The sequence below is a fragment of the Oryzias latipes genome, chromosome 17 (assembly GCF_002234675.1).
Source record: "Oryzias latipes chromosome 17, ASM223467v1".
In the NCBI taxonomy this organism is placed as follows: Eukaryota; Metazoa; Chordata; class Actinopteri; order Beloniformes; family Adrianichthyidae; genus Oryzias; species Oryzias latipes.
The window spans coordinates 10,454,201-10,473,144 of record NC_019875.2 but is presented as its reverse complement, the minus strand read 5'-3'; the positions used below and the strand labels follow the sequence as shown (position 1 = coordinate 10,473,144).

Genomic DNA, 18,944 nt, shown 5'->3' with positions numbered 1-18,944 from the left:
CCCCTACCCAATCCCTGGTAGGGTTAACAGGCCCTTGGCAACGGTGGCCGTGTTCCTTGGGTGCTGGCTTCCTGGGCCCGACAATCCTCTCTTCACGCAGGGAGAGGGTTCCCTATGCTCTTTGGGCCGGCGTTCACATCACACCTTATCCGTGTCCCTGTGGTATGGGTTCTGGTCCTCGCTCTCGAGTCTGGGTTCTGGTCCACGCTCTCCAAATTCCATCTATGGATGAACCTGGTTGGACCATGGTAACAACACTCCTTGTGGACACCCACCGCTCTTGGGGGTCTTCCTCCTGGGCAGGGGTGGCTGGCCCCTGCCTAGCTCTCACCTAGACCAACCGTGGACAGAGTGGGCGGTTGTCTGGAACTTCAGGCGGGTCTCTCCTGCCATCCCTCTCTATTCTTCCATTCTTTTCTTTTCTGTCCAGTCCAGCAAAAGACTGTTACAGATATGAGTAAGATGAATGAAGTTTAGCCTAAATTACATTATTATATATTTAAATATACACCTGGTATTTCAAACGATTCATAATCCCTATTGTAACAGTCAAATATGTCCAACACAAGACACAAGACTTAAACATGTGATTTCATTTTGATTTTAAAAGACATTTAAAACACAATTTTGTTTTCTGTGAAAGGGTGTGCCAGTAACTATCTATTTTATTTATTTATTTTGCACTTTCCACCACCAGCCAAGGGGACCTTTTAAAAAAAAAGTTATTAACAAATAGTACACATACAAAATGCCATAGAGAAAACTCTCGTTTGTTTTTGTTTTTTATTGACATCCGGGTCATTGTGTCGACTTTCTGCTTCCGGTCTCTAGCTGTTACTGTTTGTTGTCACTGGCAGTGCTTGAAAACTGCGTTTTGTCATCAAGACACACTATTTCACCGAAGCTTTTTGCTGTTCCAACCAACAACCCGACTAGAGCTGCATTCAGCTGCTCCTCCGTTAGTTTTGCGTCCACGGTAACTGGGTTTTATCATTAAATACGGTGTGGTGTTAACCAAAAATGCTAAAGCTAAGCTAGCACAGCTGCAGATCTACTTTAATTTACTAACGGAATTACTTTTAATGTTGTTTTGTGGCCGGAATGAAGGTACGTCTTATAAATTTACACGATTTAGCTTTTTTTTGACAGCTTTGTATAATTTTAGTTATTTTTATTTTTCTAAAATCCTAAAATATAGCCATGTCTGTCTGTGCTTGAATCAAGCTTCACAAAGATCATTACAGTAATACCTTCAAAGAACTGATGCTCATTTCTTTTAATATTAACACAGCAGGAGTTTGGTCAAGAAATCCAGACAACACAAGATAAACGTTTCATTTGATTGTATGATGAGAACATTGTATTTTGCTCCGATGAACCGTTTCTTTTCTCTGTGAAGCTTCATCAATGTCCATATTATCAAAAATCCTGTTTGCTTTCATGCTAATCATTTTCCTGGACTCTGGCACCTTTCCATCTTTGCTCAATCCTCCACGTTAAAACCTGTTCTTCTAATTCGTTGCTGGCGGTCTTTGCACATCCTTAACGCAATTGTTTGCTTGTTGTTGCACTATTCTCTGATACATTTAGGATTCTCCCTAAACGTCGTGCAGATTCCTCACCAGAATATTATTTGGCGAATTCAACTGCACAAAATTAAAACGCTAAATTTAATGAATTACATTACTGAACATTGCAGGTGAAGTTTTCCAGATTCGTTGTATTTCTGTGTACAAGTAAGGAATTAATGGCATATCTATTCACATTTTAGTTTAAAAAAATTTAACCCACTTGTTGTTTTTCCACATCAAAATCATACAAATTATCCATATTAGATCATTTACCACACTGTATGGTCAGGTCTTTGCAAAATTCAAAGTGTTTCCACACATTGGACTTGAATGATGGTTTGATTATTTCATGCTGTCATCACATGTGCTTTGGTGTCACTTAGCCGTTTTTGCATTATTCTAAAGATAAAGCTATTGTCTCTCAGTCCTAATGGTATTTTCCAAGATCAATTATAGATCGATTATTTTCATTTTAAACCGTTTTTTTTTAAAGGTATAGTTCGATTTGATTAACAACTTGCCTCAGACAGATTGATCTGCTTGAAATAATTGTTACACCCCTATGTGGACGCCTAAAGCGTGCATTTACATGCATTTATATGGACTTTTCATTAAAAAGTGGGTGCTTGAACTCATGTTGTCGAGTCTGGTGTGACCGTCGCATAAAAGTGGACTTCCTCAAATATTTAGTTCTCAATTGCTTCTTTTTGGAAATATTAAAATACTGAGAGATGGGATTTGGGTTTAAAATGTAGGAAAAAAAGTTTAATAAAAAATTCTATAGAGAATATTCTCTAATTGGATGATTAAGGATCTTAACAGTTGATATATAAGTCCCATTAATAAAAGTTTGGGTAATAAGGTGTCTGTAATGGATCTTATAAAACACAAACAGAAAGAAAACTGAGTTGAAAATATTTTGAGGAATGGCCTAAATCATTTGATCAAAAACTTTATTTGTGACCCATAAAAAACGGAAACCCTCTGGACATGAAGTGGTGCGTTAAGCACCGTATTCAATTTTCAAACTACTTTGGTGCAAAAAGTTTTTTGTTTTCAAAGTTATGTACTGACAGTTCCATAGAGGAGTGTTATGTAGATTGTAAATTTTCTTTATAAATTAGTCTCCAATAAAGAAGAAAATAAAATTACAAAATTAGCTAAATGGGTAACTTTTTTATTTTGAATTCACAACTGAGTAAAAATGTGATTCCTGATAGATCAAAAAATATTCTACTAGAAATAGTAAACCAAATACTGTTATGATTTGTAATACATTATTTTAGCCAGTTTATTTTTCAGGTGCCATTAAGGCTGTTTAATTATGCAGCATGTAGGCTTCTATCTTTGTATTTTTTGTTAGATTTTCCTGTTTAATATAGTGCGTTATTTTTTTACTTCGGTAAAAATTCAAATTTATTTGATTAGTAGAATGAACGGCTTGTTTAGGGACACATTTAGAATAGGCCGGTATTTGAAATCTCACTATACTTTCAATGTAAGTAAGTGGAATCCTACAAAAAATGGATCGATCTCTTTTCCAAATTATTTACCAGCAGAAGAGAGAAACAGTTTTACGACAGAGGGCTACCATAAAAATAAAAAATAAAGTGTGAAAAAAGTTATAATTTTACGAGAATAAAGTTGTACGTTTATGATAGAAGTTAGTGAGTTTTCAAGGAAGAAGCTATGCTTTTTTTTTTTTTTTTTTTTTAAATATAGTTGGTTGTGTAAACATCCAATCCATCAATGCACCCAGTTGACTTTGCTATAAGGCTTCAGTTTGACATAGAAATCCATGTCCCTTATTGCATTTGGACTTCTTCAACTAAACTGCCAACAGTGACAACGCGTTCCCACCAGAAATCCACTTCTGTGGGTCAACAATCTTTTTCTGAAGTGGCCCACTTTTCTGCAAATTCTTTTAAATGTCCTTAGATTTATAATAAAACAAAGTCTTTCTCAGTGTAAGACTTACTATTTCCTTATTTGTGAAACCAATGCTGAAGTCACTGCTAACTATCTGCTTTACATCTCATACTGAAACACTTTTTTGTTGTTTTTACTTTTTCAGTATAACAACTTTTGCCTCAGAAATGCTTAAATCTGTTACATTCTTAATGTATACATCCTGAAATTATAACCTTGTTATTATAAAAAATTGACTACTTTACTCATTATTCTACAAGTTTATTGTTGTAAATTCACAACTGTTTTCTCATTCATGTAATTATTTTCTTATTTTCATGGTGCTGCAATACTTAATCATACATTTTTCTTGTTTTTCCCCAAATATTAAGCTTTTCCAGGTTACCATGGTATGAGTGCTAAAAATGCATGTAAAAGGAATGATAACATACAATAGATCATTTACATTGCTAATAGATAAGACCCCAAGTTCAGTTTGAGGCCTGAGGGTTTTAAAAAGAAGTCAGTGGTTTAAAGTATAATGGAGATGTCACGTTGGTTATTTAGGAATATCGATGTATCATCAGCTAGTTGTGTATTTGCAGCTGACAGCTACCAAAGTCGGCTTCTTTAAGGAACAGAAATAGCATTTCTGTAGCTGCAGTAAAAACGAGGTGAGACTGAGTTTTATGCTTTTGCTAATATTAAATCTTTGAGAGTATTCTGCAGTAAACAAACAGAACTACAGGTTTCATAATAACAGGTTTTAACTGCATTAAGGAATTTGAGCCTAAAACAAAAGTATTTTAGTGTTTAAAACATGAACTTCTCTTCCATTCTGTTTAAGGACTTGTAAAAATCTCAGAATAAAACCTTCCATATCAAAATGATTTCCTTAGTCAATCAGATGTAGAACGAGGCGTACATTAAGATTTGAGCGACCTTCTATTAAAACAAACTGATTTTTCAGTTATTATTTGGGTTAAATCTGATTTAAGTCTGTTTGCAAATATGAGTTAAAAGTTTGTGATGACTGTTTAAGAGGGTTCTGGAGATACTTTGGGTCTGTGGGATGGGGGGGTTGACACCCTGTGTCATAGTTTGTGTTTGAAACCCGTTTTGAATTACTTCATTAAATATTTAATAAGTTCAAGCTTTTATATGCTCCTTCACATCCTGGAGGTCTATCTTTGGACAGACAGCCTTTAGCTTTTTCAAATTCTTGCATAGTTATTTCTGATTCACTAGAATTTTTTTAATTGTCATTAATCTTAGGAATCAAATCTATAATTGACTGGAAGGAGGAGTCCAGACGGGGTTTGGAATCCCAGCAGTGCCAAACATTTGGAAATTCATCATGGAGGAGAAGTTAATAATTGCCGTTTGTGCCCGGCCGGAACTCTATGACACCAAGTTAGTCATGTACCGGGATAGAGCGGTGAGGAAAAAAACCTGGTGCAGTGTGTCGGAGGAGGTTGGATTACCACGTAAGTCATTTGCTTATTTTGAGGTCTTTGCTTACAATGTAGCATATGTGCTAGCATACGCTAATATTCTTTACTGTTTCAGCGGATCAGTGCAGGAAAAGGTGGAAGAGTCTCCGGGACCTCTATATGAGGGAAAAGAGGAAGGAAATGCAAAGAAGGAACAGGCCAGAAGGGGGTCCATGCAAAAGATGGAAATACTCTGCTGTCCCATCCTTCCTGGACCCGTTCTTCTCCCCACGAGAGATGAACGGAAACATGGACGCAAGTTCAGAGGACAATATGGTGGAATACGATCCTCAGGCAGAAGCAGCAACAGCGTCATCAGGTGCACAGAGGAAAGCTTTTTATTGGAATTGTTAAAGGAAAAACATTATTAATTGTTATGTCATTCATTTTATAGATGCAGTGAAGTATGTGTTATTAAAATCATGTTTTGTTGTTGTTGCAGCAATGAATGACTTCAGTGAGCCCGCCTCCCCTTTCTCAGACCAGGATTCTCTGCTGGGACCAGCTACTGCTTCTTCCAGCCCATCATCAGCTCGTGCCCGCTCCTCTTCTCCAGGCCCATCCACCTTTACCGGACACTTCTCTTCTCCAGGTCCATCTGCTGCTGCAGGACAACCCGTTTCTCCAGGGCCATCCACTGCTGCAGAACCCACACGTGCGTTTGTTTGAGGCTTTCAGAAGACTTGATTGTTATTACCACAACTAAAACAGTGTCATGTTTCAGCGTTCCACCATCCCAGTTAATAATAATCTTTTTATTTTTTACTTCTATAGGATCAAGAAAGAAGAGGAAAAGGTCCTGGGACGAGCATGTGGACTTTGAAAGGGAGATCCTTCGAGCTCTGCAGGCTGAGCCACAGCCTCTCCCCCCTCCACCTCCTCTGTCAGAAACTGAGCTTTTTCTGAAAAGTTTAATTCCAATGATTGACAGGCTCCCTCCTATGAGGAAGGGCGCTTTAAAGTTAAAAATACACAGCCTTGTTTTCGAGGCAGTATCTGAGTTCATGTAAAAATAATCGTCTTCATGTATATTGTGGGTTTACTTTGTACAAAATTATATTGTTGTGGTTTCTTACACGACTGACTTAATTTTACCTTCAATCAGGCCAATAAAAAGCCACCTTTTTTTATTTAGATAGGCTTTAATTACAGTGTCAGTAAAAGTAGAAAAGAACTAAATTTTCATCTATTGTGGTCTTTAATTTATGATTATGCCGTTTTTGGCTAAAACCAAAAAGCCTGTGTTGTTTTTCAAGACTTTTTCTGCAAGAGTTCAGGAGACTGTCGGCGCAGAAGTAATTCTAATATCCCATCATCCCTTTGTTTGGACTCTCTCCGGATGGTGTGCATCCCCTCACAACACCAAGCTAACATTAGCGGTGCAACAAAAATGACAAGCAATATCAGAACTACCTAGCCATAAAGTTTTTCAGTTTTGTGGCTGAGATGAGAAAATTGAAGATATTAATGTATTTGTTTGTCTGCAAGTGAATGTGTCAGAATGGAGCGGAGCAGGGAGACTTTGGCCCTGTCATTTCAGTCTCTGCATCGTGGCTGAGAGTTTTTCAAAAAGCGGGGTTTCATCTGCTCCTGATCCATCATGATTACACAGTATGTCAAAAACGTGCTTGTAAATTGATTATCTAAAATGAAATAATTGAAATTCTAAAAATGTGATATGCATTCTACAGTGACAAGATTTACATTTGCAGATTCATGCAGTTTAGAAAGCAGGACATAGTCTCATCAAGAGTGTGTATTGTTGTTGTTTTTTTGTATGTACACTGGGGGTGTACACTGTTCCAGATGGTAAATCCCTTAACAGAGAGAACAGATTGTCCAGAATTGGTCCGTCTGTAGGGAACCATGCAGTCACCCCTGACTACAGACCATGTGGATGCACCAGCTCTAGACTTAAACTTAATATATTCCCTTGATGGAGCAGCTGGAAGTCAGAGAAGGGTTTTGTACATTGTACATGCAAATTTAAAGTATTTGTAATTTTCAAAATTCAAGTTTCAATTCAATTAAAGTTTCTATGGTAAATATTTGGTGATGTGAAATTGGTTTCCAATGCACTTTTGTAAAAAAGATTCTGTTTTTGAGAGTTGCTAGTGAGTGTTTGGATTGTAAAATAATCTACATGTGAGAACACCACGCCATCAAAAATATCCTTGCTGCCATTATTGTCGTCGATTGTCTGATGTGTCTAAAATTTTGCATACTAAGATTGATTGTTCTTGATATTTTCTGGAAGTGGTTTCTGAAAGTAAGCGAGGAGTCAAGAATCACTCCAAGATATTTAAATTCTTGAACTAGTTTAGTGCATCTTGGTTGCCCAAAAATATTTTAGTTGGTGTATCGGTTCTGTTGTTTGGAAGATATCATACATAGTCTTTTTGGTGTTTAGAAGGAGACATGACATTGGGAGACAGTCTTGGAATGTACCATTGCTGAGGTAAGAATACGGCCAGCTTAATGTCAGGTTTTTGCAGGCATAAATATTACTGCATCGGATTCAATCATAGGATTCAATGGATTATTGGAACTACAGAAAGCATATTGATAGGTCTGTAATTGTGTTTGTCATTTTTAGCTCCAGCTTTAAATATTGGGCTAACCATAACCATTGTCCGTCCATGTTGGTGGGACTTTTGAGTGAGTGACAAATTTATCATATGGGTAATTGGCTTTCTGAGTATCTCTTTTTGTTGTTTTACGAAGTTAGCGTCAAGATTGTACTCATCCTTATTTTGAATTACCGTATTTAATGAGCCAATTATGTTGATAACTTCTGTTTATGTTATCTCTTTTATAGTAAATATTGGGTGAGAGTGGTCAATGCAAATGTCTTTATAGTTTTGGGGTTTGAAAAACTTCAAATACCAATACCATATATATTTCTAGAATAAAAAAAATTAAACTGTGGAGCAACTGTGCTCCTTTACCAATTGTCCATCAATGTTAATATGTATCTGAATTATAATTTCTGTTCTGTTTCCCAGAACAGACATTTTTATCTTAAGTTCTTGTTTATATGTCCTCCATCATAATCTTAAGAAAGTCGTTCTTTCTGCCGCAGCCCCCAAGATCGATCACCCTGAACTGCCCGAGGGCGACCAATACTGCCAAGAGAACAAATGGAGAAAGTTCCCTCGTAGTTGAGGAACTGGGATTGTAAATTGGGGTGTGCCTTCAGGGTGACATGCTTCCCATCCACAGTTCCATGATAGTCTGGGAAGTTCCACCACTGATGGAACTCCTCATTTGTGTTTAATATTAGGAATCTTTGCAGCAGATACATGTATTGTAGCTGGTTATAATTTATTACAAAAGGGTCCGTTTTAACAAACTGATGGCCAAAATATGGAGATTTATCCTGATATTATTGATTGATCAATATTTCATGTAATATTCATCCATCATCTTTACCCTTTTGATCCTGATTAAGTAACAGGGTTTAAAGAAATGTATTCTTTATTAATGTGCAGCTATTTATATCATACTGATTCAGCATAAACATGTTTTTTTTTCTTGATCATTTTCTTTTCAGTTGTGTAGACAAATGATACATGTAAAAATAGTTGAAAATAAGCAGAAAGATTCAATTCATTTCTTGAAGGTAAAGAGGCTGATAGTTAGAAAACAACACTGACAACTGCAGTCAGAACAGTGACTTTCAGAGTAAACTATACCCACATATATTATATTACTTTTGACACACTAAAGAACGAATGTTTTATTAAATATGAGTTATTTTCACAGTTCATTTTCCTACCCAAAAGTAAGGCGCCTCGAACTCTGAGTACCCGGCTTTGCTCCTTGTGTGTGCCGCCTATTTCCCTGTTTAGAAAACAAACAACATCCAAACCTTTGCAAGGACGGACGTGCAGATTGTGCATATAATTACCAATCACTGCTAGCTCCACAGAGAGTGTGTGTGTGTTTGCATGGGGGTGGTGCTGGCAGCATAGATTTTTCCTGAAGGGGGTATTCTCGCTGATGGACGTCATAATATGAGAACCCCGTGCTGAGCAGCATTTGTGGCAGGACTAACCGGCGACTAGAATCCTCGTTTGAGGCCGAGAGGACGGAGAAAACATAGATACACGGCTCACCAGTTGCCCTCTCACTGATGAGCCCTGGTGTTTTGCTGGACAGCTTCTGACGAACAGCCCGGGTCTCCAACAGGAAAGACACAAACCACCTTCCATGCGCCTCTGTCGTTCAGTTGGAGACAGCTGCCCCAAGCCCACCTGCATTGGTTCTGGAGGAGGCTCAGAGGATGGAGCCCAGTCATCGGGTTGATGATGGCTAGGGTCAAGTGGCGTCAATCGCTGACGTTGGAGACGTGTCCTAGAAACAGGAACGACCCTCATGGGTCCTCTCTCTCATGCGTCAGTCGATCTGAGTCGTGAGATCAGTCAGGGTCTCCGAATCGTCAGGAACCTCTCTCGCTGCTAGCTCATCCTTTGAGGGACAAGAAAGTCCTTGGTGGTTCACATCCACAAGCCTCATTGGGAAAACGAGTGCTGGCAGCAAGTGTGCAGAACTCTAGTGCCTGATCCGAAACAACACATTAGGGCCGCTCCGCACATTTTGGAGAAAATTTAAGACTTTTGAGTGCACCTTATGGTCGTCAAAGTACGCCATGTAGAAAATAGGATAAAAGGCAGCTCAAGAGCCGCCTGTTAGCCACAATGGGGAAGTGAGCGCGCAGAATCACTGCTCAGTTAGGATTGCAGGCGTGCAATTATAAAATGCGGGGTCGCTCAGTTAGAATTGCACCCTCCTGTTATGTTATGGGTCAAATTGACCCGTTTAAAAGTTTGAACATCTAGGAAAAATAGTTAAAAGTATTTTTTCAGCATGACACTTCTTCTGCCTGCCTTAATTAGCGTAATCAACATATCTTATGAATTTGGTTCATCTCACATATTTGCAACCACCCCCTGCATGTTTATATTACATAGATACTGTTCGGGTCAGTTTGACCCGGCTGTCAAACTGAAGGTACAAGGATGTCTTATTATTATTAGTATTCCTTTATTTGCAGCTGTGAGACATATTTCACCCCAATCACACACACACACACACACACACACACAAACACACAGGTGCATAGGTGTTTTGACTTTTGACAGGAACCATGTATTTTCTTGCGGGAAAACTCAACCCACATTCAGTGGACACTCAACAGGGGAGGGGCAAAACATATAAAATGTTCTCTGCATTCTCCAACATTACACAGGCAGACCTTTAAAAAATTAGTACCAGAAGCAGAAAGATGACAGTCCAGGAGGCTCTGGAAGTCATCACTAATCATGATCAGAAGAAGACTATCTTGAGCTAAATTCTGATTCTAATGATTCTGATTCTGAACCAGATGAGGGAATTGCTATTCCTGTTCCTTCAAGCAAGACATTCATATCAAAGAATGGTGAAATACATTGGTCTTCATCCCCAAATATGCGTCAGACAAACCTGTCTGCAGAAAACATAATAAAGACAGTGCCAGGGCCTACTAGGATGGCAGTGACTCATGTGACCATGTCAATTCAATTCAGTTCAATTGTATTTGTATAGTCCAAATTCACAACAACAGTCGTCTCGATGGGCTTCATATCAGTGATTGAAGAAGTAAAACATAAAATTGAAAGGATCATGAATTTATAGAATTCAATAGGAAAATACTAAATTGACCTACCAAACAGACTAAACTAAATGGTCATCCCTGCCCTCAGACCCCCCTTCGCGGTAAGGAAAAACTCCTAATAAAAAAAACGGATTCCAGAAAAAATGAAGAAACCTCAGGGGTGTACACATGAAGGGAAGATCCTCCCCCAGGACGGACAGGTGATTTACCAGAACTCATAGAGAAGAATTAATTTATCTAACGCTACAACTACATATTTAAAGTCCAGCAGATGAGCTTCATCCAGATTGAGTTGGGGGGACGGCCGGGGGCGCGAGTCGAGGCGGAGACAGGATCCAGGTCAAGACAGGCATGACTTGTGTGAAATGTGCAAAATTAATTTACACAAAGCACAGTGTGATGACTAATCACTCTTGTGCTGTGTACATGTACAGACACACACACACAACTTCATATTGCAATTGCTTGTCAGTTGTATTGTGATTTTGTTTTTTTCTGGTTTTACAGTGCATGTAAGTAAAACAAAATTTCAAAATTATGTTTCAATGTTATGTAAAACTATTGTATTTTATATGTTAGTCTTTCAAAAGTAATACAGTAGTGAAAAATTTAAAAAAAGTTTGGACATGTATGTTTTTAAGAAAAACGAGTGAATTATCTAATAATTGAACCACTACCTGTTAGAGGTAAGGAACACCATTTCACTAAGTTTTTGAAAGAATAATTGGTAATGAAGTTAGTAATGAAATATTCACACTGCTTGTTAGGATTTTTTGGGTTTCAGACATTTTTTAATGAATCAAACATGGACCGGGTCCAATTGACCCAGGAACATCATCTCTGTTCCTCAAAAATGAACATAACAGGAGGGTTAAGGTTCGCTCACTCTTTTCCTAAATACACCCGCTCAGTTGCCTTTGCGCTCATTGTGATGGATCAGACAAACAGGGCCAAGAGCACAGATATTTATTCCAAAAATAAATTATTTTTAATGTCAAGGGATCCCTCTGAACAAACACAGTTTTAAAAGGGCCTATAAAAGGGGTCAACAAACATGCAACTTAGGAAAGAACTCAAATGACTGACCTAATATTAACACACACCTGATGACTTTTAAAAAAGAGGGTTAAACCAATAATGATACAATGGGGGAGGGGGGGGGGGTTAAGACAAAAAAACAACACAAGCAGAACAGAGAAACCCATTCCCTTCCCCATGGAGTCCAGGTAATGGTAGAACCCTTTTTGAAAGCCTCTCCATTTGGCACCATCTCTGGACCACCTCAAGCCGGTACAGATCCATATGAAAACTCAAACAAAGAATCAATATACACAAATAACCATAGCAAAAATACATACAAATACAAATGGAACTGTACATTTCACCTTAATAATAATAATCTTGTGTGACTGCAGTCATCACATTCATTCAATTTATGGCAGTGATGAAACGCCATACCAGACTCTCACTGACCCTACGTCTCCATCACACACCGGCATGTTGAACGGACCCTAAAGGATTCATGTCGTTGTTAAACCTGCAGCACAATCTGAACCACATCACGAATCAGTCACGTGGTACAGCCGGGCAGCGAAGCTTCGGACACCATCCTTTTCAGCTCCTCCCCTAAATATAGCAAGCCTTCGCACGCATGGAAGCCTCAATACAGAACGTCATATCACTCATTTTTGGATTTCTGGGTTTATTGGACCGCTCATATCCCGATGGAGTGAAGACAACCATGCTGTGTGGACCTTTCCTGCTGGAGGACATTATTTCACTTTGGGTGTTGTTCTCTATTCAGCCCAGAAGACGAACCTTATACCAACTTTAATGTCATGAGCCCTGACTCGGTTTTAGTAATGGTTTTAGACTTCCAAGGTTTCACCCTGCTCCGACACCCTCCCTCCCCCCAATGGCTGTGACAAGCTGCTAGGTGAGGACACAGCTGAAGAAAATGGGGTGGCATCCAGTGTTTTTCCCATGCCACCAAACTAGCCAGGACCGCCTCTGGGGCACCAGTTTCTCTCGCTGTCCCTCACTCTGTCTCTCACTCTCTCTCTCTGTCTCCGGCAGCTTTGAGTTCAAGCTGCGCCGCAAAAACAGAAGCGACATCATGATGCTACACGCCTGACCAGTCAGCAGGTCCATACATAAAAGTCTGGTTCTAATGGAAACAACATCCTAACCGTTAATCCGGGTTTAGTTGTTCAGTATTCTGACAGCTTGTGGTAAAAATCTGCTGATGAGTCCGGAGGTTCTGCCCTTTAAGCTTCTGTATGTTGCACGAAGGCAAACATCATGTTTAAATGACATAATTGGTGCACAAAAACCTAACGAATTGCATTGAAGCAGTGCAATAACCACACACGGTTCATGTTCCACTTTGATTTACATGTTCTTTCCTTTGTTTATTCGTATTTCTGCCGTGGTTTGAACGTGGTTCATTCCTGATACATCTGTGAAAATTGAACGTAAAGACCGCGACTCTTCACTTTTTCCACATATCTTTACGTATGACCAATGTTCATCTGTGCTATATGCACAAATGTAATAGTTTTGCTGTTCTAAAAATGAGGAAAACAAATGACTACTAAAGGAATTAGCTGGAAAAAAACAGGTAACAATCAAAGATGTTTCAGAAACAGAAGGAAAGGAGAAATTAGTTATTCCTTTGGGGAAGTCGGACAAACTTTTGTTTGTTTTTTTGGGGGGAAAATTTCAGAAGACTAAGAGGTTCTTGAGATGACAGGATGAAGGGGTTTGGGAATAAACATGGTTGGATTTTTAGTTTCAGTAAAGTAAAGGGACTTTATGAGGGACTTTTCTCTCCACCATTTTTTTTCAGACTTGAGGAACCTACACTCATCAGATCTTGGTGAGGTAGACCATGTGAGCATCGCCAAAGGTTTTTATGGCCCATGTTCTTTTCATACATGACAAGACTGCAGGTTTGAATAAATTGAAGGTAAACTTTGTTTTTGGAGAAGCACATTTACAGCTTTGCATGGAGAAGAACTCACTGTGGAGGAAGCGGCACTTCTATGTGGAGCCCCGCCCACACCAAAAGCATAGAAATATGTTCATGTGAAGAGTGGATCTCGGCTTTAAGCTACACAGCAGAGTTACACACTTCATCTGCTCCACTATTTAAGAAACCTCCAATTCTTACTATTTATGACATTCATGTTTTATTTTTGGATCTACACTTCTGAGATCAATGAAACCTTTAGGGAGTTTCCTTTTGACAAACAAGATCCAAATAATCAAACTTCTTAATCAACAAATACAGGAATTCCATGTAAAATTTAAAAAAAGTAAAGTTTTAAGAAATCCTAAGCCAGATGGATGTTTCAGTCCTATTCATTCATAAAAGTTTCTCACTAAATAATAAATGGAAAACAAATAGAAAAACACTCCGCAGCTTAAACAGAACATTAGAATCAATTCGCTAATTTATAAAATATCGTATCCATGGTGACCACATTGTTTTTGTATATAGAATTGAATAGACTAGAATCCAGTTGTTCTATGCTGTTCTATTCTGTAAAAGTTTGGAATGAATTTGCTTTCTGACAAACTGTTGGTTGCCACGGCGTCTGGAACTTATTTTGGTTTAAAGGATCAGTCTTCTCACAATCTTCATTTTGTGCTCAGACTTCGCTGAAGACGGTACAAAAGCGACTTGAGAGATTTATTTGCTGAGTTTCTTGAAAGAAGTGATTCAGACCTGAAAGGTGAGTTTAGAGCTTTCTTCTTTTTTTACTTTTCTTTATGAACGCAGTCGTTTCTGTGCATTCAGCTCAGATAATGCTAGATACATTTTGTTGTTGTCTTGATAATCTTACACATGAACTTCATGATCTTAATTTCACATATCAGGTAGTACATTAATAAGTTCAAAAGCTTTTATAGATCGATTTTTGCTAAACCTTTTTAAAGCTTGTGGCTGTAGAGAAGAAGGTAACGTTTGCATTTTAATGTGGATGCAAACAGTTGTTAAAAATGAGAAACATTTGCTAATTCTGGACTTTTCTTCTGTTTTACATGCCAATCTTTCCAGATGTGTCCAGTTCCTCCTCATCTCCAGGACCACAACTACTTCAGGAGCCCGGTGACGAAGGTAAACAGACATCTGCTGTTGAGAAAAGGGCAGAAATGATGCTGAATGTTAGTAATCCAGTCCTAGAATCTCCATCTTATTGATTGGATCTCGCTGTAAGTTAGTGCTTTAGGATTTGTCTGTAAGACCAGCTGTGTTTGAATGACTGTAAGTTGAAAAAAGCCATGAAAGATGATTGTCTCATTTCTCAGCACAGGTTTATGTAAATCAGGTTGTTTTTCTGCGTCTTGATTGGAAGCAGCTCTGACCTTTGACCTTCTCTAGTTCAATGTTCTGCTGGCAAACGATCCTGCAGACGTTTGTTTTTCTGCAGTTTGTCTGCAGTCTGCCTTTCACACGCTGATCAGTGACTTTGTGGCGTTTTCCTTCAACAATTAGAGTTCATGACATGAGAAGGCCTGTGTCCCACATTTCTGTCATCTGTCTCAGAGTTTCTTGGTTGATGGCAGCTGGGAGTCCAAACTGTCCTCAAGCTCACTCATTTTTGATTCATCAGATCAAAAATGGACCAATTGTCTCAAATTCTAGAGATCCGATTGTTTAGATGAGATTCCCAGACCCTCTGATGTCCAGGCCTGTCTTTGGTGTTTGTCTTTGTGTTAGTTTGTGCTCCAGAGACGACAGAAGCAGCCGGCCAGCAGCTCAGGAAGAGGAGACGAACCTCCAGGCAGACGGCCGCGTCTGACTGCCGCTGCCCCACAGCCAGATGTGAGCATTCCAGATGTTTGTGGAAGAGTTCCTATGCTTTAAAAACAGACCCGTAGTGTCCCACACACCTCCACCTGCTGCAGGTGTGGTAAAGGTAAAGATGAAGGGTGTTCTGACTCCTCCTCTTCTGTCTCTCAAAGGGTCCGCCTCCAGTCTTCCAGGCTCCTCCCCGACCATCTGAGTCTGTTTCACAGGCCATTCAGGCGCTTCTTAATGGGTGGGGCTCTCCATACAGCCCGGAGATGTAACACACACACACACACACACACACACACCTACACACAGACACACACACAAACTCACTTTTTACATTATCCTCAATTTTCTTAAATAACTTCTGTTTTTCTGAGTCTTTTAGGAGATGGAAGACGAAATTTACTGGTAAGTCTCTTTACTTTTAGTCATTTAGGTTTTTCTTTAAACAAAAACTTGAAAAAAAAAGGAAAAAATCACAAAAAAAGTTTTCTCTCTTTTACCTATTTCATTTTCTTTTAGAAGTTTTTTTTATGTATTTTATTTATTATATAGTTTTCCTTATTTATTTCGATTTTATTTTTATAAAAGGTTTTAGTTTGTAAATTACTTTTCATTCTTAAAAAAGTAAGTATTTTTTCACTAGTTTATATTTTAGTTTCCTCTTTTTCTCAATGTGAACTTTTCTTTTACAAAATAATAATTACTTTTTCAAACTATTTTTTCTCCATTTTTTCCTTTTGAGCAGCAGAAACACAAACCTGTTTCTAGAAATCTGTAAGTTCAATTCTCTTTAACATTTAGCAAACTTGTGCTAAATTAAATGACAAAAAGAACAAAAATGACCAATTCTTTTTTTTTTTTTTTTTTCCAATTCTTTTTTAAACTAATAGGATCTTCTTCAGGATGAAGGTGAGTCAAACTTGAATGATTTACACAGATTGATTACAGAATAACATTTCTGGTTTTTCAAATGTTTTATTTTTTGTTATTCAAATGACTAACATGAGCTTTTTTAACTATTTGTTGTTGTTTATGTTTACTGTTTGGAATGAGACTAACCGAGTCATGTAAGTAGAAAGACTCTTTCTTTCAACCTTTTGATTGCAAACGTTTAGCTTTTATTTTGAAACGGTTTTGCTGTTATTGTGTTGCTGATCATTAAGGAGATATTTTGTGATTTTTTTTTTCCCCTTGGTGTTGGTGAAGAGAACACCAACACTGAGCGTTAAAAGAGAAGCTGCAGAAATGACTTCATCTCAGAAACAAGCTGTAAGTACGGCAGCCTTTATTCTGAAATCCCTACAGACTAAAAAACGCAGCAAGTTCTATGTTTCTAATGACTGAGAGTTTTGTTTCGGTCCCTAAAGGCCTCATCAGTCAGAGCCTGGATCCCAGTCATGGTGAGCTCCAGCCTGTAGGACCGCCATTTTATTTCTGCTTCAAGATTGTAAAACAGAGACGACTTTCCTTTTCTAACTTGTTCTCCATTTTCACAGGTCTGAGGCTCCAGCAGAACAGAGCAGAGCAGCTGGAGTCTGATGTGTTCAGAGGAGCAGCGTTCTTCAGGATGACCAGCATCTGTGTCTGGAAGTGGACTGTTCTATTTCCTCTGGACAGCATCTTCGTCATCCTCCTCCTTCATCCTTCACGCCGTCCTTCAGCTGTTCAAATTCAAACAGATCCAAAGGAAAGTAGCAGTAAAAGCGCATTTTCAGCCCTAAAAAACACAGAGAATAAAATGTCTTTTTCTGTTTCTGCTTCAGGTCAATGTTGAAAACTGAGAGTGAAGCAGGAGATCATCCTTCACAGGAGGCTGAGTTTGGTGACAAACTGAACTTTGACCACAAACGCGTCTTAGTTTCAGATGCTTCATATACAAAGTAAAGATCTTTGGTTTCCAGCAGTTTTCTGACCACGAACGTCCTGAAACTGTGTTTGTCACAAAGCTTTCCTTCCAGCCCAGCAGATGGTGAGTTCCTCTCATTCATGGTTCTTTGCAGCTCCAGACCTTCCTCAGCCCTCAGTCTGGATCCACATGCTCCAACACAGCAAACCTGGACAAACATGTCAGCAGCACAAACCAAACGTCTCAGTGAATGAATCAAATCATTACAGATGCATGTTTCTGTTTCCTGTAGGAGAGGCGGATCCTGTAAAGAAGTCATGGTGGGAGACGGGCTTATCACCACGACTTCACAAGACAAGGAGAGAAGATGCTGAGATGTTTGGAACCAACCCAGAGGAAACGGGAAACCCAACTACGGATGGGCAGCCTAATTCCGGATCTTCTGCAGCGTCAACAATGACCAAAAATTAGACAAATTTTACAAGTAAGAACCAACATTTTTATGTGGAACACGACACCAAGAAGTGCTCTTTACAGGAAATAAAAGTTTAAAAAAATGATGTTCATGTTTTCCAGGAGGCTAAGATCTGCACCTGTTGGAGTTCCCCAAACCACCACTAGGGGGACGTCTGCAGCTGCCACGGGCCGAAGTTCCTCATGAGGACATGTCCTTCAGAGAACACGGAGTGTGGACGTCCTGTTAAATCCCCACGGCTTCCCCTGAAAGAACAACCAGGATGCTGACCGAGAAGCGACGCCACGCAGCTCCATGATGACACCTTCAGCGCCTCAGAGCCGCTCTACTTCATGTCAAAGCAGATGGCAGACATTGTTCCATCAACAGTTCTGAAGAACCCTGCTGGCTCAGAGGAACCACCACACTGCTGACCAGCAGACCCTCTTTTTGTGCTGAAAGGACGTTTTCGGTTCTGTTTGGTTGTTTCAAATGAGTCTATAAAAAGCTGTAAAAATATGGTTTTGAGTGAAGTTTTCATTTTTCAATCTTCTGTCCAGCAGAGAGAAAAACTTTTTGAGTCAGTTTTACTAGAACTAGTTTGAAATGGACTTTTATTTTTTCTTAAAGTGTGTTTGAATACATTTTATTGATGTTAAAACTGTATCTTTGTGTTGCTGCTGTCAGCTTTCAGTGCAGCTTCATGACTTTTATAAGTAACATAATCTGCATATATTTTGGATACTTCATTGCCATGTTGATTTCTAAAAGTTATTTTTACAAAATAATTTAAGTAATTCATCTTTGTCATGTGCTTTCTAGGAACCGGACATTGATAAATCATGTTTTAAAATGGTTACAGTAGAACAGGGGTGGGATTATATAAATTTGCTTCCTTCCACTCCCTTTCAGGCAATATTTAATTTTATGTCTAATTTTTCTAAGTTTGATTAGTTATTGTATGAATGTATAACTGATGATTGTGTTGTTTTTGTGTATTATTCCTATTTGATTGCTTGAAATAAACCATTTAAAAAAAAATTCTGCACTGATTCTTTATTTAAACTTTATGATGGAACAAATGTTTTTAAAAATGTAAAAACAAAATGTAAAAACTGTATTCTAGCTAATTAGTTGACGTTTAATGCAAGCTTGATGTTACTATAATGTGTTTTTGAGTTTTATTGATGTAAAGTGTATTTTTGTTTT

At 38.6% G+C, this 18,944-nt stretch overlaps 1 protein-coding gene across 2 annotated transcripts; it reads left to right on the top strand.

The window, feature by feature from the left end:
* Positions 1-810: 810 nt before the first annotated feature.
* LOC101173523 lies at positions 811-7,035 on the top strand. 2 transcript variants are annotated; one of them, XM_004084885.4, is made up of 5 exons: positions 811-976; positions 4,755-4,966; positions 5,049-5,291; positions 5,415-5,627; positions 5,747-7,035. In XM_004084885.4, exons 2-5 carry the CDS (start codon positions 4,837-4,839, stop codon positions 5,980-5,982), a joined length of 822 nt encoding a protein of 273 aa, XP_004084933.1. In that variant the 5' UTR covers positions 811-976; positions 4,755-4,836; the 3' UTR covers positions 5,983-7,035. The 2 variants fall into 2 exon arrangements, with proteins under 2 accessions (XP_004084933.1, XP_011491516.1); XM_011493214.3 differs by having other exon boundaries at positions 811-1,107.
* The last annotated feature ends 11,909 nt before the right edge of the window (positions 7,036-18,944 follow it).

Excerpts from the sequence above, each read along its gene's own strand:
- LOC101173523 (XM_004084885.4), top strand. The coding sequence starts at position 4,837 with ATGGAGGAGAAGTTAATAATTGCCGTTTGTGCCCGGCCGGAACTCTAT. Across the intron at positions 4,967-5,048 it reads GGAGGAGGTTGGATTACCAC|CGGATCAGTGCAGGAAAAGG; the intron begins GTAAGTCATTTG and ends TTACTGTTTCAG. Across the intron at positions 5,628-5,746 it reads CACTGCTGCAGAACCCACAC|GATCAAGAAAGAAGAGGAAA; the intron begins GTGCGTTTGTTT and ends TTACTTCTATAG.